General features: G+C 36.9%; 1 protein-coding gene across 4 annotated transcripts in view; it reads left to right on the top strand.

Annotated features, from left to right (window-relative positions):
• LOC127454373 (ADAMTS-like protein 4) overlaps positions 1-18,711 on the top strand; it is a 98,735-nt gene that overhangs the window by 36,813 nt on the left and 43,211 nt on the right. For all 4 annotated transcript variants that reach the window (XM_051721534.1, XM_051721533.1, XM_051721532.1 and 1 more), the window contains exon 5: positions 2,386-2,488. In XM_051721534.1, coding sequence (XP_051577494.1) covers positions 2,386-2,488 — 103 coding nt within the window. The remainder of the gene's footprint in view (positions 1-2,385; positions 2,489-18,711) is intronic.

The raw sequence follows: 18,711 nt of genomic DNA, 5'->3' as shown, positions 1-18,711 counted from the left end.
CTGCTTGGTTAAAAATATTTGTCAGCGTTAATGCAGCCTATTTATGTATGTGTATGTATGTATCCTTACATCATAACTAATGCCGTAAGCAGCGAAACCGCACTTTATTAAAGTAAATCAACGAACATGAGCACTAAACCACTTGAATAAACGGAACCTGAGTTTTCCTGAGCAAACACACTCAGGCATCGCAGATGTGCTGTAAATATTTACGAATGGTTTTGAGGATAGCAGCAGTGTGTTTGTCCTGCAGTGCCGGTGTGCAGTGGTTTAGGAGATGAAACCTCAGTGGTATTTGGCATCAATTGAGTGCAACAGTCCAGTCCCAGAATTATTTTTTTTTACATACAGTTGAAGTCAGAAGTTTACATACGCATTAGCCAAATACATTTAAACTCAGTTTTTCACAATTCCTGACATTTAATCATAGAAAACATTGCCTGTCTTTGGTCAGTTAACTACTTTATTTTAAGAATGTGATTTGTCAGAATAATACTTGAGAGAATTATTTATTTCAGCTTTTATTCATTTCATCACATTCCCAGTGGGTCAGAACTTTACATATACTAGTATTTGGTAGCATTGCCTTTAAATTGTTCAACTTGGGTCAAATGTTTTGTGTAACCTTCCACAAGCTTCTCAAATTAAGTTGCTGGAATTTTGGCCCATTCCTCCAGACAGAACTGGTGTAACTGAGTCAGGTTTGTTGGCCTCCTTGCTTGCACACGCTTTTTCAGTTCTGCCAACAAATTTTCTAACGGATTGAGGTCAGGGCTTTGTGATGGCCACTCCAATACCTTGAGCCATTTTGCCACAACTTTGGAGGTATGCTAGGGATCATTGTCCATTTGGAAGACCCATTTGCGACCAAGCTTTAACTTCCTGGCTGATGTCTTGAGATATATCCACATAATTTACCTTCCTCATGATGCCATCTATTTTGTGAAGTGCACCAGTCCCTCCTGCAGCAAAGCACCCCCACAAAATGATGCTGTCACCCCCATGCTTCATGGTTGGGATGGTGTTCTTTGGCTTGCAAGCCTCACCCTTTTACCTCCAAATATAACGATGGTCATAATGGCCAAACAGTTAAATTTTTGTTTCATCACACCAGAGGACATTTCTCCAAAAGTAAGATCTTTGTCCCCATGTGAACTTGCAAACTGTAGTCTGGCTTTTTTATGCAGGTTTTGGAGCAGTGGTTTCTTCCTTGCTGAACAGCCTTTCAGGTTATGTCGATATAGGACACATTTTACTGTAGATATTGATACTTGTCTACCTGTTTCCTCCAGCATCTTCACAAGGTCTTTTGCTGTTGTTCTGGGATCGATTTGCACTTTTCACACCAAACTACATTCATCTCTAGGAAACAGAATGCATCTCCTTCCTGAGTGGTATGATGGCTGCATGGTCCCATGGTGTTTATACTTGCGTACTATTGTTTGTGCAGATGAACGTAGTACCTTCAGCCATTTGAAAATTGTTCCCAAGGATGATGTAAAGTTCTGACCCACTAGAACTGTGATATAGTCAATTAAAAGTGAAACAATCAGTCTGTATACAGTTGTTGGAAAAATTACTCATGTCATGCACAAAGTAGATGTCCTAAACAACTTGCAAAAACTATAGTTTGCTAATATGAAATCTGTGGAGTGGTTCAAAAATGAGTTTAAATGACTTCAACCTGTGTATGTAAACTTCTAACTTCAATTGTAGGCGAACTAATTTTTAGCAATAACTTATAAACCTTTTAAGACAAACCTATTATGAGCAGTATTTCCTAATGTCATTGGCAATGTGAACAAACACGTGAAACATCTTGAGAAATGCAGATGGTCCAAACCAGAGCCATGTTACTGACACACACTGTTTCTCTGCTCATTTACAGTTTCAATGCTGATATATATATTTGATATATGATGCCATATGTTTTTATCCTGATTTCTCACCTTGCCTGACTTGTCTCTGGTTTGTCAGTTTTTCATTCCTTAAAATGTGTTTGTCAATTTAAGTCATCTTTTTCAGTTGCTTGCTCTTGGCTTGCTCCAATTCCATAAACCTAGGCCTTTCTCTCTCTCTCTCTCTCTCTCTCTCTCTCTCTCTCTCTCTCTCTGGAGATTTATGGAGGGTTTCCAGGATCTCTATTGTTTCCATATGGTAGCTAATGTTTCACTTTCTGTCAAAGGGTTGACCCAGCATATATACTGTATTCACAACAGTGTTGGGAGTAACTACTACTGAATGTGACACTACTAACTTAAAGAAATAATTCACCCAAAAATGAAAATTAAGTCATGTATTCACCCTCATGTTGATCCAAACTCATATGACTGTCTATCTAAGTGAGACACTATAACTTAAGTCTTTCTTTCTCTGTCCCTGCAGGCATGTCCAGGTGCTGCACTAAGCTCCAGGGCTGTGCAGTGTGCAGCGTTCAACAGTCAGGAGTTTATGGGACGCGTGTATGACTGGGAGCCTTTCACAGAAGGTTAGAAATGCAAATTAAGGACTTGGAAAATGAACGAAATACACAGGCGTGGGGGAATATAACCCTCCACTCAGTTATGTACCTCTCTGACACAGTGAAGTCCAGCACTCTGAGTTTATTTTGCAATAATCGAGTGTACTACACAGCTGCAGACACAACATTTTCCCCTTGTCTCATTTGCCATTGAGTAGAGCAGGAAATGGATGGTTAACGGAACCGAAAGTCATTAAAATAAAAAGTTCCAGTTCCCAACCCTAGTCAAATTTAATTAAAATGTATGTTTTGACTATTGACTGTTTTACCCAATAATTTTAGCAGCCATATCACCCTGCAGCTCTCGCCTGGTTGCCCACAAAAGCTGAGCAGGGTTGAGCCTGGCCAGTACCTGGATGGGAGACCTCCTGTTAAAAACTAAGGTTGCTGCTGGAAGAGGTATTAGGGAGGCCAGCTGGGGATGCTCACCCTGTGGTCTGTGTGGGTCCTAATGCCCCAGTATAGTGACGGGGACACTATACTGTAAAAAGGCACCGTCCTTTGGATGAGATGTTAAACTGAGGTCCTTATTCTCTGTGGTCATTAAAAATCCCAGGGCACTTCTCGTAAAAGTGTAGGGGTGTACCTCCCCCTGGCCTCCTAATAATTCCCATCCCTGAATTGGCTACATCACTCTATTCTCCTCTCCACCAATAGCTGGTGTGTGGTGGGCATTCTGGCGCACTATGGATGCTGTCGCATCATCCAGGTGGAAGCTGCACCCTGTTTATGGTAAAGGAGATTCCCCATATACTACGTAAAGTGCTTTAAGTGCGTAGAAAGGTGCTATGTAAATGTATGGAATTATTATTATTATTATTATTTGTGTGTGATGTGTATTTTGTGCTTATTAGGGGCCAAGCACCGAAGGTGAACCGTTCATAGGAAAATGATGAAATTTGGCACACTGATTGAGGTGGTCATGAATATTCCCCATAGCAAATTTGGGACCTCTAGATCAAACTCCATAGTGCCACCACTAGTTCAAAAATGTTCTTTTCTTTTGCGTTTATCTGTTGAACCATTTGTCATAGAAACAAAATTATTTGTGATTACTCTCCTCTTAATGATTCATATGAACCCCCATACATTATAACTCCACCCATTACAGTAGCTGCCATCTGGGATAATGATTTTTATTTTTTTATCGGATGTTCTAAAATCATGGGGTTGGTCTCTGTGGATTCCTTGGGTCATGCAGATTTCATTGAATTTTTCACATGTCAGCCATACATTGAATTTTAAAGCATTGTCAGATTTTAAAGAACATTTTTATGCATCATAAACCATGTCCTAAGGATACATGAGCAGTTTTGAGACAGTGCTACTGATAGTTCAAAACATAATCCACACTTGTGTGCTGACTTTAACATTGCAATGTCTTTGCCATGGCTGAGATGTGTCAACTCTTTAGCAAAGTGGTTAGTGTGTTGGTCTACAACTCAAAAGTTTGTGAGTTCAAGTCCAGTATAGAGTGATTTTAAAAATTTTACTTCTGTTGACCACTCAGTCTGCATGTGCTTGATGCTATGTAGGTTGTACCACATTGAAAAATTCCTGCTTGAATTCAAAACCACTTAGCATTAAAATCAAGATATTCTCAGCTATTGTTTTTACTCTCAGCTTGGAATGTGTCTTTGGCATCAATGAGATGTGGCAACTGTGTGGCCCAGTGGTTAAAGCATAGGGTTCTGGCTCAAAAGGTTGTGAGTTTGAGTCCAGCCAAGTGTGCTTTTTAAAAAATTGTGCTTCTGTTGACCTCTCAGTCTTCATGTTGAGCTTGATACTATGTAGCAGGGGTGTCAAACTCGGTTCCTGGAGGGCCACAGTCCAGCAGTGTTTAGCTCCAACCCTAATTAAACACACCTGAAACAGCTAATCAAGGTTTTCAGGAGTGCTTGAAGATTACAAGGAGGCATTTTGGAGCAGGGCTGGAACTAAACTCTGCAGGGCTGCGGCCCTCCAGGAACTGAGTTTGACGCCCCTGTTATGTAGGTTGTACTACATTGAATAATTCCTTCTTGAATTCAAAACCACTTAGCATTAAAATCAAGATATTCTCGTCTATCTGTTTGTACTCTCAGCTTGGAATTTGTCTTTAGCATTGCTGCAATGTGTCAATTGAGTGGGCTCAAAAGGTTGTGAGTTTAAGTCCAACAAAGTACAGTTTTAAAAATTGTTTTTCTGTCGTGCTTACTACAACAGAGGCTGGTAGTGTTTTCAAAAGTATTGGTACTTCGGTACCAAGTCGATACTAATATAAAAAAGATGTAATGACACCAGTGTTTCTGCAGTACTTGTAGTACTGAGCACCCATTTGATCCGGTACCAGCGCACAGTATGACTGACACATGACTGCTTTAAAATGCTCACAGGCTTATTTTGAACACATGCTCTGTTACTCCTTGTACACTGAAATGGACAATTAATCAAATTAAAATCATGACATATCCTAGTGTGATTTATTCAGACGTGATGTGTCGTTCATTCAACATGTTGAAAAGTTATATTTTCATTTGTTAAAAGTTTTAAGAATTTATTGATTAGACACCATTTTGATGTTGAAATTAAATTAAACTTTAAAAAATGTTCTGAAAAGTTCTGGAAAAAATAATTATTAAATAATTAAAAATAACTAAACTAGTGTGTTCAATAGCACAATATAATATTAGCATATTTTTGCTGTGGTATCGAAATTGGTATCGAGAACCGTGAAATTCACTAGTATCGGTACTGACTACTGAAATTGTGGTACCGTGACAACATGCATAATTAATGCATGAATTCAAATCCAATTAGCTTTTGTACTCTTCGCTTGGAGAGTCTCTATGGCAGTGTAAAGTTGTTTCAGCTGAATGGCCCAGTGGTTAAAACAATGGAATGATGTTCAAAAGGTTGTGAGTTTAAGTCCAGCTGAAAATTGAAAGTTTGACTTTGGTTGACCTTTAGGTCTTCATGTTTTGCATACAATAATATTAAACCACTTTGATGTACCCAATTTTTTTTTCATCAATAATGTTGGACTCTCAATTTTGAATGCAAATACTAAGCTGACTGTGGTTAACACTGTGCTTAGGTGTTTCAATTCATTGCTAGGTATGTCTCTTTGGCAGCTGTTTGCCTTGTGGCAGCGTGGTGGATTTAGAGCTTAACTGTGGCACAGAAAGTCATCAGTTCAATCACATTGCAGAGTGACTTGTGAAGTAGAGTGGGGTTGCAATGAATGTCATATACATACTATGTGTTGTGTTTACTATGGTGCACTTCTTGCCATTCCAGTGCTTGGCACTGTAATTGCTGCTTGCAGCTATTTATAGAGCATTGTTAGCTTAGCTACATGCTAACATCAAACTGTATTAGAGTCCATTTTGGCAGTAGATAGCAAGGCAACTCATTAGGCTTTGGGGCAGAGCTGTAGTCATATCAAGGCCTGCATATAATCAGCATTTTTGTTTATTAAATATTTTAGCTAATTTGACAACACTTTCAACTACCAATTAAAGTGAAGTATTCTCAGTTTAACACATTACTACATTTAAATCCACTCTGCAGCCTTCCCTGTCATATAAAGTCTAGAAGACTCTTCTAAGAAAACTCAGAACTACTAGATAAGCACAGATGAAATGCATTTTTAGAGCCTGTAAATTATCCGAGCAATGTGAAGACAGAAAAGAGGTAGAATGAATGAAGAGGTGAAAGTGAGGAGGAGGGGAGAGATAGCAGGGGTCATGGGTATTACTGTACAAGCAAAGAGCCTTTGTAAGACAGAGAGAAGTTAAAGAGAAACAGAGTTAAAAAAGAGAGGAATGTGTGATGGGCCATTATAAAAGTCACCATGGACCAGACCACCTCTATAAATCAACAATAAAGAAAAGAGAGAGAAAGAAAAAGAGGGGCTTATAGTGAAGAAATCAGATGAGGGGGGAGGAGCCATTGAGGACAGAGGTTACAGAGTCATGGCAACCGGATGAAAAATGGGCTGTTTGGGATGGATGGATGGATGGCATGAAAGGACTGGTGAATGAGTGGAGAAAGACCTGAATGGAAGAAGAAAGAACTGAATAGTAAGTGAGAGGCTTGAAAAAGGAGAAGTGAGGACAGGCGTAACCGAAGTGACACCCAATCTGCTATTAGGGAGAGGGAATCGTCTGGCTCATAACAAAGAGATTCAAGTGTGCAGGAACTCCTCTTTAACATACTGTATGATTTTAGAATACTAAATCTTGAGTTTATAACCTCAAATTCTGAGATTGGAATATGTGAATATTGAATTTAGAACCTGAAATGTTGATTGTAGAACATTGAGTCTTGAGTTTTGAATGTTGAAATTTGAGTCTAAAACCTCTTGAGCAGAGACTCTTCAAACTTGAGTTTAGAACCTGTATGTTTTAGTTTAGAACCTTGAGTCTTGAGTTTAGAATCTTGAATTCAAAACCTCAAATGTAAGTTTAGAATTAGGGCTGCAAATAACAATTATTTTGATAATCGATTAATCTAATGATTATTAGAACAATTATTTGACTATTCAGCAATTATTGCAATGATTAATCATTAGCTCTTAACCGATTATTCTGCTTGTACCCCGACTTAAAATGTTGTATTAAACGTTCTTACTAACAGTAAAGAGGACAAAATCATCTTTTAAAAATACCTCTAAATGACATTCACTGAATTAAAGGGAAAAAAAATATTTTCATTAAGTTTAATTCAGTAAAGAAATTCACTGCAAAAAATCCTATTGTTATCAAGTGTTTTTATGTTGTTTTCCATTTAAAATTGTATCAAAATCCTTAAAACAAGATGCATTTACTTGAGAAGTAACATATTAGATATTTAGACTTTCTTTAAGAGAATGTATCTTAAGTGTATTTTGTATATAAGTGTATTTTTTCACTTGGTTATACTTCTGCGAGTGCAGTGAAGACAAAATATATTTATATTCAAGATCTATTCTCTAACAGCAAGTCTAAATATCTTATATGATGCTTCTCAGGTGAATTAATCTTTTTTTAAAGGATTTTTAGATATTTTGAAATATTTTTATTTTAATATTATATTCAACGTTCTCAGATAAAAAAAAAAACATTTCTTCTGCAGCATAGCTGCTAAAGAAAATGTACATTGTTTTAAATGAGTTTTAGATATTTATATTGAAAAACAAGCCAAAACAAAAACAAATCAAAAACATATTTTGTTGCAGTGTTTAATGGGGTGAAGACTACACTCTCTCATCTTTTATTCACTTCAGTCCATCTTTAGCTCACAAAAAAACAATCTCTCTCTTATTAATAAAGCTGCACATTGCCAATTTTCTTCATGATAAGAAATGCATAGTGACATATATTATGATTCAATAAGTTGCGAGCCATCACGTTATAATCTAGCTGCATTAAGCGTGCGCGCTCGAGGGACGAGCGTCCCCACGACAGAGTGTGCATCAGCCAGATGCAGTTTCAGTCTCACCCCTGAGAAGAGGCGCTGACCGCACAGAGAACTGCCAGTTTGGGAGTTTGTAGTTATTTACATGATCTGCTTCTGTGTTATGAACTTTAATAAAGCAATAACTCATTAAATATAACTGCATTAAAGATATAATGCTGGGGTGTTTCCTTTAAAGAGCTCCGGCTCCGCTTATTCCACAACGAGAGTGCTTCTGTATTTACTTATTTGGTATTTTTGTATAATTCCCTCATACTTTGCGATCTACATCACCTGAAGCTGTGAAAGTTTAGAGTGCATCTGGACCGTGAGTTGTGTAATTCTTCCTCTCCTCATTCAGACGCGAGCTGTAATGCTGCTCTCACGCATCATCATTAGAGTTTAATGTGATCTCATGTTACGTTAAATGAGATCAAACGACTATTCGACAATGAAAATGTTTGTCGACAAACTTTTATTGTCGACGCTGTCGATAACGTCGACTAATCATTTCAGCCCTATTTAGAATGTGTTAATCTTGAGATTAGAACCACAAATATTGAGTTTAGGACCTCGATTCTTGAGTTTTGAATGTTGAAATTTGAGTCTAGAACCTCATATCTTGAATATGGAATCTTCAAACTTGAGTTTATAACCTAAATTTTGCATTTAAAACCTTCAGTCTTGAGTTTAGAATCTTGAATTTTGAGTTTAGAACCTCAAATGTTTAGCTTTGTATGTGAGTATCTTGAATTTAGAACCTAAAATTTTGAGTCTTTAGTTTAGAAAATTGAATCTTGAGTTTAGAGCCTACAAGTTTGAGTTTGTAATCTTGAGTCTTGAGTTTAAAGAATTGAATCTTGAGTTTAGAACCTCAAATCTTGAGTTTGGAATGTGTGAATCTTTAGTTTAGAACCACAAATCTTGAGTTTAGGATCTCGATTCTTGAGTTTTGAATGTTGAAATTTGAGTCTAGAACCTCACATCTTGAGTATGGAATCTTCAAACTTGAGTTTATAACCTACAATTTTGAGTTTAAAACTTTCAGTCTTGAGTTTAGAATCTTGAATTTTGAGTGTAGAACCTCAAATCTTAAATTCAGAATCTTTAATCTCGAGTTTAGTACCTAAATGTTTAGTTTAGAACCTTGAGTATTGAGTTTGGGACCTTGAATGTTGGAATCTTAAATTCACAATCTTTAATCTCAAATTTAGAACCTAAAGTCTTTAGCTTAGAACCTTGAGTATTGAGTTTAAAATCTTGAATTCAGAGCTTCTAATGTAAGATTAGAATGTGTGAATTTTTAATTTAAAACCACAAATCTTGAGTTTGGGACCTTGAATGTTGAGTTTATAATATTAAATCTTGAGCTTGAAATGTGTGAATCTTTAGTTTAGAACCACAAATCTTGAGTCTAGATCCTCACATCCTGAGAATGGAATCTTCAAACTTGAGTTTATAACCTAAAATTTTGAGTTTAAAACCCTGAGTGTTGAGTTTAGAAAATTGAATCTTGAGTTTAGAGCCTAAAATTTTGAGTTTGGAACCTTGAATTTTAAGCATTGAATCGAGTTTAGAACCTAACGTTTTGAGTTTGGTATGTGTGAATCTTGAATTTTGAGTGTAGAACCTCAAATCTAGAATTCAGAATCTTTAATCTTGAGTTTAGAACCTAACATTTTTAGTTTAGAACCTTGAGTCTTTAGTTTAGAATCTTGAATTCATAATCTCAAATTTAAGTTTAGAATGTCTGAATCTTGAATATAGAACTACAAATCTTGTGTTTGGGTCCTTGAATGTTGAGTTTAGAACATTAAATCTTGAGTTTAGAACCTCAAATTCTGAGATTGGAATGTGTGAATCTGGAGTTTAGAACCTAATATGTTGATTTCAGAACCTTGAGTCTTGAGTTTAGAATATTGAATCTTCTGATTAGAATCTCAAATTTTATCTTAAAATGTGTGACACTTTAGTTTAAAGCCTCAAATCTTAATCATTAATTTTTAGTGTAGAACCTCAAATCTTAAATTCAGAATCTTTAAGCTCGAGTTTAGAACCTAACATTTTTAGTTTAGAACCTTGAGTATTGAGTTTAAAATCTTGATTTCAGAATGTCTAATGTAAGTTTAGAATGTGTGAATCTTGAGTTTAGAACCACAAATCTTGAGTTTGGGACCTTGAATGTTGAGTTTAGAATATTAAATCTTGATCTTGAAATGTGTGAATCTTGAGTTTAGAACCTAAATTTGGAGTTTGGAACCCTGAGTCTTGAGTTTAGAAAATTGTATCTTTAGTTTAGAGCCTAAAATTTTGAGTTTGGAACCTTGAGTCTTGAGTTTAAAGAATTGAATCTTAAGTTTAGACCCTAACATTTTTAGTTTGGAACCTTGAGTCTTGAGTTTAGAAAATTTAATCTTTAGTTTAGAACCACAGATCTTGAGTTTAGGACCTCGATTCTTGAGTATATAATCTGCAAACTTGATTTTAGAACCTCAAATGTGAGTTTAGAATGATTTTGAATGAATGAGTTTAGAAACATGAATCTGGAGTTTAGAGCATAAAAATCTGAGCAGGAAATGTGTGAATCTTGAGGTTAGAACTTTGAATCATATGATTAGAACAGTGAATCTTGGTTATTAAATCTTGAGGTGGCTAATGTCAACCAGGAAACTTACTGTCACATATTTTCACAGAAAGGTGAAAATGTACAATCATTGAACATGGACAATCTTTTGAATCCAATGAACATAAAATTCTGTACTTAATTACATCTGAGTAGAGGTACTGGAGATGAATTTTAGAGTGGTGGTTTTGATTGAAGTTATTTGTTGATGCAGTTCTGCTAATGATGTGTATTCTTCATATCTTTAGGAGTGTGGGTTTAATTACTGAGCTTTTTTTCATTATGGTTCTGAGGGTTTGCTTCCAATCATGTTCAGTAAATCAATTCTAGATTAGGAAAAGTTAGTCAGTTAAAACTGGTTTCACAAGTGCAAAAAGGATTGTGTACTGATTGCATGATATTTACTCAAAACCTTATTTTTGGAAAGTTAGTGTGTTAGCTTTTATCTTGTATCAATGTTGTAAATAAATAAATAAATTAACAAAGATAAATAATTTGCAATGTAGATATGAGTTTGGCACTGTTTGTTTTTGGTAGTTTAGTATGTTAGCTTTGAGCTACAAATCAATTCAGTGTATTCTTACATGTAATTAAACACAGAGATTTACATTTACATTTATTGATTTAGTAGATTGTGCATTACTTACAGTAACATACAAATGAGAAATACTATAATGCAAGTGATTCATCATATTGTAAGGAGACAGTTATGAGAAGTGGCAGTACAAATTTCCAATATCTCTTAGAAAAATACTTGAGCTTGAACAGAGATGTAGGTGTGACGCAATGAAATGAAAGTGAAGTAGCTGAGTTTAGAGTTTTTATAGTTTCTGTGTAAGTGTGTTAATAGCTGTGAGTCAAGTGCTTACGGAAGTTTTGTGTCTTCAAGCATTTCTTAAAAATAGAACTGAAAACTTGAATTCAGCGAATGGGATAGTGGCCGCACCAGACTGATCTCAGTGAAATCAGAAACAGTAGGTTGACTTTTCTTCAGCTGAAATCGGTCTGTGTTTACCAATATTCGAAACACTGCACCCAGAGGCAAAAGCAGTAAGTGTTTTTGGGCATATGGGCACATGTGAGCTCAATTTTCAGATTTTCCGGGTCAAATGCCCATGGAGGGAAGCCAAAAACAAGTTGTTTTCAGCTGTACAGGATGCAATACAGTGAAGAGGAATGCATATTTTATGAACTGAACCCCTCAACAAAACCCCAAACCTAAACCTAACCATAAGTGGAGTAAAAATATAATGTGAGAGGGGAAATGCAACCTCAGAATTGCGCTCGTCACTGGTAATGCAAATGTGATTACTTCATGGTTTCAACGTGGGATCCAAACCCATGTCTCCCTCACTGCTGACGCAGCACACTTCCGGTCACATGACAGGGGAAGGTAAACACACTGAAGCTTATGTAAAAATGTCTTATGGAATATGGCGCTCGTCAGTGAGTCAGCATAATGTGGCCGATTGTAGGGTACTGGAACTCTCGGAAACAACATACCGACTTCCCGTGTGATCATGTTGGCAGCATAGTTCAACAGAGTTTAGTACCACATGGATTTCAGTATTTTACAAAGATTTTTCAAACAGAGTTCAGTATTCACCAAAGTTGTGCGTTGGACAGAGTTAAGCATTCTACAAAGTTCAGTATTGGACATTGCTAAGTAGCATGCACAGCTCAGCATCAGATGGAGTTCCATGCTGGACAATGTTTAGTGTCAGACCAAGCTGAGTGTCATGCAGAGTTCAGTATCAGGCAGAGTTCAATACTGGAAAAAGTTCTGTCATACTCAAGTGTCAGAGACATGGAGAGCTTTCACCCCTGTGTTTATACTCTTTTCTAAATATGCTTTTATGTAAAAATCTAATAAAAACAAAAACACTTAGGGCTATTCAGGTCATGAGCTGTTGCAAAAGAGGCCTTAGTGTGACAAGGGGACATTGGGAATATTGTGTGCATGCTGTATGTGGGAGGTGTTAGAATGCATTCTGTATTTATTAGAAGTAAAAACTGTTATAGGGTCCCGCAGTTATGCGAGGTATTGTTGGACTGCGAAGCGCTTGGGGTTTGGCTGTAAGGCGTGTGTGTGTGTGTACATGCTTTTGCTGTCCCCAGGAGACCATTTTTTGGATCAACTCAAGATCATTATGTGACTGAATGTGTGTGTGCAGTAACTGTTATTGTATGGCACTGCTGTGCAGTTGTATGTATGATTTTGGCTTTTTCTCAGTCTGTCAGTGTTTCTGTGTATAACTTTTTCAGTGTTAAAATACATTCTCCTATCCCAGCTTAATATGCAGAGACAACTATAGTAGGTTAGTTTTCTTTAGAACTGTAAAAAATGTGTCTCTGTGGCATTATCAAAATTACTGTTTTGAGCGAACCGTCCAGCCCAACACAGCAACATTTACTCAACCAATGATGTGATTTGGGGGGCGGAACAATCTGTTTTTTTAATCAACAGCAGACGGGATGTATTCAGAAGGCTGTTTGAAAACAATGTTTATTTTTGCAATTCTGTTTGTTGGTGCTAGTGGTGCAGAAATCCCATACACAAATCCGAGATATGGCAATATATGTAAAATAAATATTTGTTTATATATGGTTTTCAATGACATAAAAACAATTAACATACTTACCTGTATATACAACATACAGTATATTTCAAAATGTATATTACAAAAATGTCTGTTTTCATATATGTAACATATATTTAACCAAATACTAGTGGGATTTGAATATGTACATACTGTATATGCTTAAATAGATGTTCATATGTTCATATACATTATGGCAAAATACAAGATTTCTCTATGGGATCACACACTTCAGCTTTAAGAGGTTTAAGGACAAATGGAGTGAACAAAGTGAACAAACAGAAAGAGAAGTTTCACTGTTTTTCAACATACTGGGTCTCTATGCAGTGTTCACTGCGGCCTACCCAGTCAGCAGAGAATATATTTAGGTCACTTCACTTGACAAAATTTGTTCTTTTGGAACAATCAAACAGACAACACTTGATTCATATAGATTAGGGAATTTAAATATGATGACATAATATACTTGTGTAAATGAATGTAAATGTAATATACAGTGGCAAGAAAAAGTATGTGAACCCTTTGGAATTACCTGCATTTATGTGTAAATTTGTCTTAAATTTACGATAATTACTATAGTTACGATAATGAACAAACACAATCTGTTAAAACTAATAACACACAACATATTGTATTGTTCTTGTACGTACTGAATGCATCTTTCAAACATTCACAGTGTAGTTTGGAAAAAGTATGTGAACCCCTAGGCTAATGATGTCAACAAAAGCTAATTCGAGTCAGGAGTTGGCAAACCTGGCATCCAGTTAATGAAACGAGATTGTAGTTGTGGGTTAGAGCTACTTTGAATTATAAAATTCACAAGAAGCATCTGCTGACTTGGACCATGCCTCGCAAAAAAAAGAGATCTCACAAGACCTACAATAAAGAATTGTTGCTTTTCATAAAGCTGAAAAGGGTTACAAAGTTATCTCAAAGAGCTTAGATATTCATCTGTCCACAGTTAGACAAATTGTCTTTAAACAAAGGCCTGGACTGCTTGCCATCATTGAGGGAAAAATTATTCTCAAGTTTATCAAGATATACTACAGGATAATGTCAGGGTGGCTGTGTGCCAGTTGAAGCTCGGTAGAAGTTGAGTGATGCAGCAGGAGAATGACCCTAAACATCAAAGAACATGCACTACACAACGGCTACAAAGAAAGAAAAATGACCTTTTGGAGTGGCCCAAACAGAGCCCAGACCTTAACCCAACAGAGATGCTGTGGAGTGACCTCAAGAGAGCCATTCACCTCAGACATCCTAAGAATATGGCTGAGCTGAAGCAGTTCTGGAAGGAAGATTTCTTCTGAACATTGTGCAAGTCTAATCCGCAGCTACCAAAGAGATTAGATATTTATCTGTCCACAGTTAGACAAATTGTCTATAAATGGAAACGGTTTAGTACAATGGCTGCTCTCCCTAAAAGTGGCCATCCAGCCAAGATGACAAAGTGCACACCACAGAATGCTCAATGAGGTAAAAAAGAACTCTAGAGTGACAGCTAAAGACTTGAAGGAATCATTGGAACTGGTTAACATCTCTGTTCATGAGTCTACTATACGGAAAACATTAAACAGGCATGGTGGACATGGCAGGACATCATGAAGGAAAACGCTGCTTTCCAACAAAAACATTGCTGCATGCCTGAAGTTTGCCAAAAACCACCTTGATGCTCCAAAAGAAAGCCAGGTAATTCTAAAGGATTCACATACTTTTTCTTGCCAATGTAAATTGCCATACTGTGATAAATATAATCACAGCCATGCTTATATTCATTGATATAATTGTGAGTGTGATATTGCTTTTATACAATAGTCCTATAATAAATTAATATCAAGTCACTTCCATATTTTGTCTAGTTTTGCTCCACTGATGGAAATAGAATGACATGAACTGTAATTTGGTTTATTTATAATATGTATACAGTCAAATATCCCCAGTCCTCATTCACTTTCATTTTATGGAAAGGAGTAGCCTGGATACTCATCAAATAGGTGCCTTAAAGAAAGTTATAGGGGTTTGAAACAACATGAGTGTGAATCAATAATTAACTATATCTTTATGATGGCTGGAAATTATCGGGCGAGTGCATGCATGGAGAAACTGTACTCCTGTCCTTCAAACTCTCTCAATCTTTTAGTTTTCATTAAACATTTGCTCCTTTTGTTATCCTCTCATTGGTCCAAATCCCTCTCTGTCTTTGTCTTCCGCTGCCAAAATACCTCCACCCTGCTCTGAGATTATTAGAGAGAGAGGGATGTGTTTTGCAAGGAGCGAGAACAGCGTGATAGCAGTACTGCTGGGGACAGGGGGTGGGGACACACAGAGCAAACTGTAAACAGAGTTTGGGGGAGTTGGGAAGGACAGCACTTTTATGTGGCCAGAGACAGCGAGAGAGTTTCAGGGAGAGATGCAGACATAAAGATGTAGAAACAGCTGTGTTTGTGAGACACAGATATCTGGGATATGTTCGGAATAGCATACTAACATACTACTCTTACTGTTTCTACAGTATGTAAAACTAATAGTGAAAATATTTCTATTTTCAATTTTTCTAATTTATTACATTCCATTTCTTTATAAACAGTGAAGGTTTCACAATAATGCACTAGTTATGCATGAATAAGACAATAATTAATACATAACTGAATGTAGAGTAAGGCTATCTTAGCCATAATTTACAACGTATTGAAAACATCTTATTTTTGTGTAAAAAGTAATGTAATTAATGCTCAATTTCAGAGATCCATCATATATCAAGTTAACTAAACAAGTCAGTAATTAAGGCTAATTAGTATTGGTTTTATGCCGCAGTCCCATTTACCTTTGCATGGTGAAATTTCTGTGTAATTTCACATGATGGACTTCTGGTGGTGAAGAATTACCTCTGTGTATTAAAGACAACGTGACCCCCTGTTCTAAAGTGAAAGTTTAACCTATTTAATTTATTAGTTTGTTTTGCACATATTAGGTGGTATTTTAAGTTTATTTAACAACATTAACCTTCCTATTCTGTTTGGTCATGTTTGACTGAAATACATTTTTACAATGTAATAAAAATGGTTTAGTTTATCAGAGCAGTTCAAGACTTAGTGACTTTTCCTACACTTGCCATCTGAGCAAACACAAAAAAAATTTGATAAGTATAAGTGATCGTAAAACAAATGCGACACCTTTGCTGTTCGTGGTCAAAATTGACCGACTATAGGAAATGAATGGGAAAGACTAAAAGAGAGCCATTTTTTTTATTTGTCAAATACAATATATAAATCAGCCACAATGCAGAAAAAACACACAGAGAAATTAAGGGGTAAGACTATAACATGCAGAGTACAAGACCCCCCCCCACCACCAACACACTCTCACACACACACAAAAATGATCTGATGACACTATAAGAGCCTTTTTTTTTCTTTTCTTTTCTTTTCTTTTTGTCAAATAAAATCTATAAATCAGCCACAACATAATAAATGGCACACATATGTAGAAAGAAAGTCACAACTAACAACTAAAAGAGCCAGTAACCTTTTAGAGACAGACATCAATCTACTCGAGAATGCGCATTAGCTTTACAAGCAGAGAAAATTGCGTTTTTCTAGCGTAGTCTGAGGTAAAGAAGCACAATTTATGATTGCAGTGTTGTCAGATTTTACTGCTGATTTGAAATATGTTTGAAATATTTGTTATCATAATCTTGACCAACCGTTTTGGAGATTTCGGTCTTTCCCCATTCAAGTAGCTGCACTTTCATGACTGGAAATAGCTTCCTGGGAGCATTCCAGAGATGGTCTGTGGACTCCAATACCAAGTTAAAATCTTTCTCCCATAATCACTTGAGAGAAGTTTAAGCCCCGTCCCCCAGACTCTGAATTAACAGGGAGTAATACACTGATGCCTCATGACCTTTTCCAAAAGCAGTAATCACCACTCCCAGAGTATCTGCTGCTTTAGGGGGTGTATGCTACTCCTAAAAATAGTACAGAGCAGGTGGTGCAGCTGTAAATACCTAAAAAACTGAGATCTGGGAATCCTAAAATGTTGAACCATATTTTCAAAGGATCTCAACACTCCACTCTCATATAGGTCACCGAGTGTATTAACCTCCCTCACAATCCACTCTGATCAGCAGAAAGGGGACTTATTAATACATCATTTTGGGTTCAGCCATATGCTAGAGGCAACATTTAAATAAATGTCTGAATTAAACACTCTGGACACTTTTGTCCATACCGAGTGCAAATGCGAGATAACGGGGTGTAACTTAACTTCTCCGGTTAGTTTAATATAAAGGCGCTGTTCATTTCTGTGCATTACTGTTCATTTTCTTTATATTATTATTAATTTACTTTGAGATATTACATTTTGATGTTTAAAATAAATGATTGGTAACAAAATGATTCTTTTATGTCTTCTCTTTGTCTTCTCTTGACCGTAAGCATAATGTGACATTATTGCAAAAACTCACACTTCAAAACAGTAAAAAAAGAAAGGGAAAAAAAAGCTAAACTTTGACAAATAATAGTTTGATAATGTCTAAATATATATACACCGATGAGCCACAATATTATGACCACCTGCCTAATACGCTGTTGGTCGTCCGAGTGCCGCCAAAACAGTGCCGACACGCCGAAGCCTGGACCCTAAAGGTGTGCTGTGGTATCTGGCACCAAGACATTAGCAGCAGGTCCTTCAAGTCCTGTAAGTTGTGAGGTGGAGCCACCGTGGATCGGACTTGTTGGTCCAGCACATCCCACAGATGTTCAATCGGATTGAGATCTGGGGAATTTGGAGGCCAGGGCAACACCATAAACTCTTCATCATGTTCCTCAAACCATTCCCGAACAATGTGTGCAGTGTGGCTGGGCGCATTATCCTGCTTAAAGATGCCACTGCCATCAGGGAATACCATTGCCATGAAGGTTGTTCCTGGTCTGCAACAATGTTTAGGTAGGTGGCATGGGTCAAATTGACGTCCACATGAATTGCCGGACCCAGGGTTTCCCTTCAGAACAGTGCCCAGAGCATCACACTCCACACTCCCCCGAAGCCCAACCAGCTTGTCGTTTTCCCACAATGGATCCTAGAGCCTTCACTTCCCCAGGTAAATGTCACACACGTACATGGCTGTCCACGTGACATAAAAGAAAACAGCACTCATCGGACCAGGCGACCATCTTCGACTGCTCCAAGGTCCAGTTCTGATGCTCACGTGCCCATTGTAGGCGCTTTCGACAGTGGACAGGGGTCATCATGGGCACTCTACCCAGCACCATACACAGTAATCTACCCAGACCTTGACATGTGGCCTTGTTAGGAGATGATCAATGTTATTCGCTTTACTGTTGAGTGGTCATAATGTTTTGGCTCATCAGTGTATGTGTATATACATATATATACAGTGCATTCAGAAAGTATTCAGACTTCATTTTTTCACATTTTGTCATGTTGCAGCCTAATGCTAAAATGCTTTAAATTATCATTTTTTTCACTCCTCACTGACTCCTCACCCCACAATGACAGCAAAAACCTGATTTTTGATAACTTTGCAA

This window comes from Myxocyprinus asiaticus, chromosome 16 (assembly GCF_019703515.2).
Source record: "Myxocyprinus asiaticus isolate MX2 ecotype Aquarium Trade chromosome 16, UBuf_Myxa_2, whole genome shotgun sequence".
Classification (NCBI taxonomy): Eukaryota; Metazoa; Chordata; class Actinopteri; order Cypriniformes; family Catostomidae; genus Myxocyprinus; species Myxocyprinus asiaticus.
This window is presented reverse-complemented; position numbering and strand designations above follow the sequence as displayed.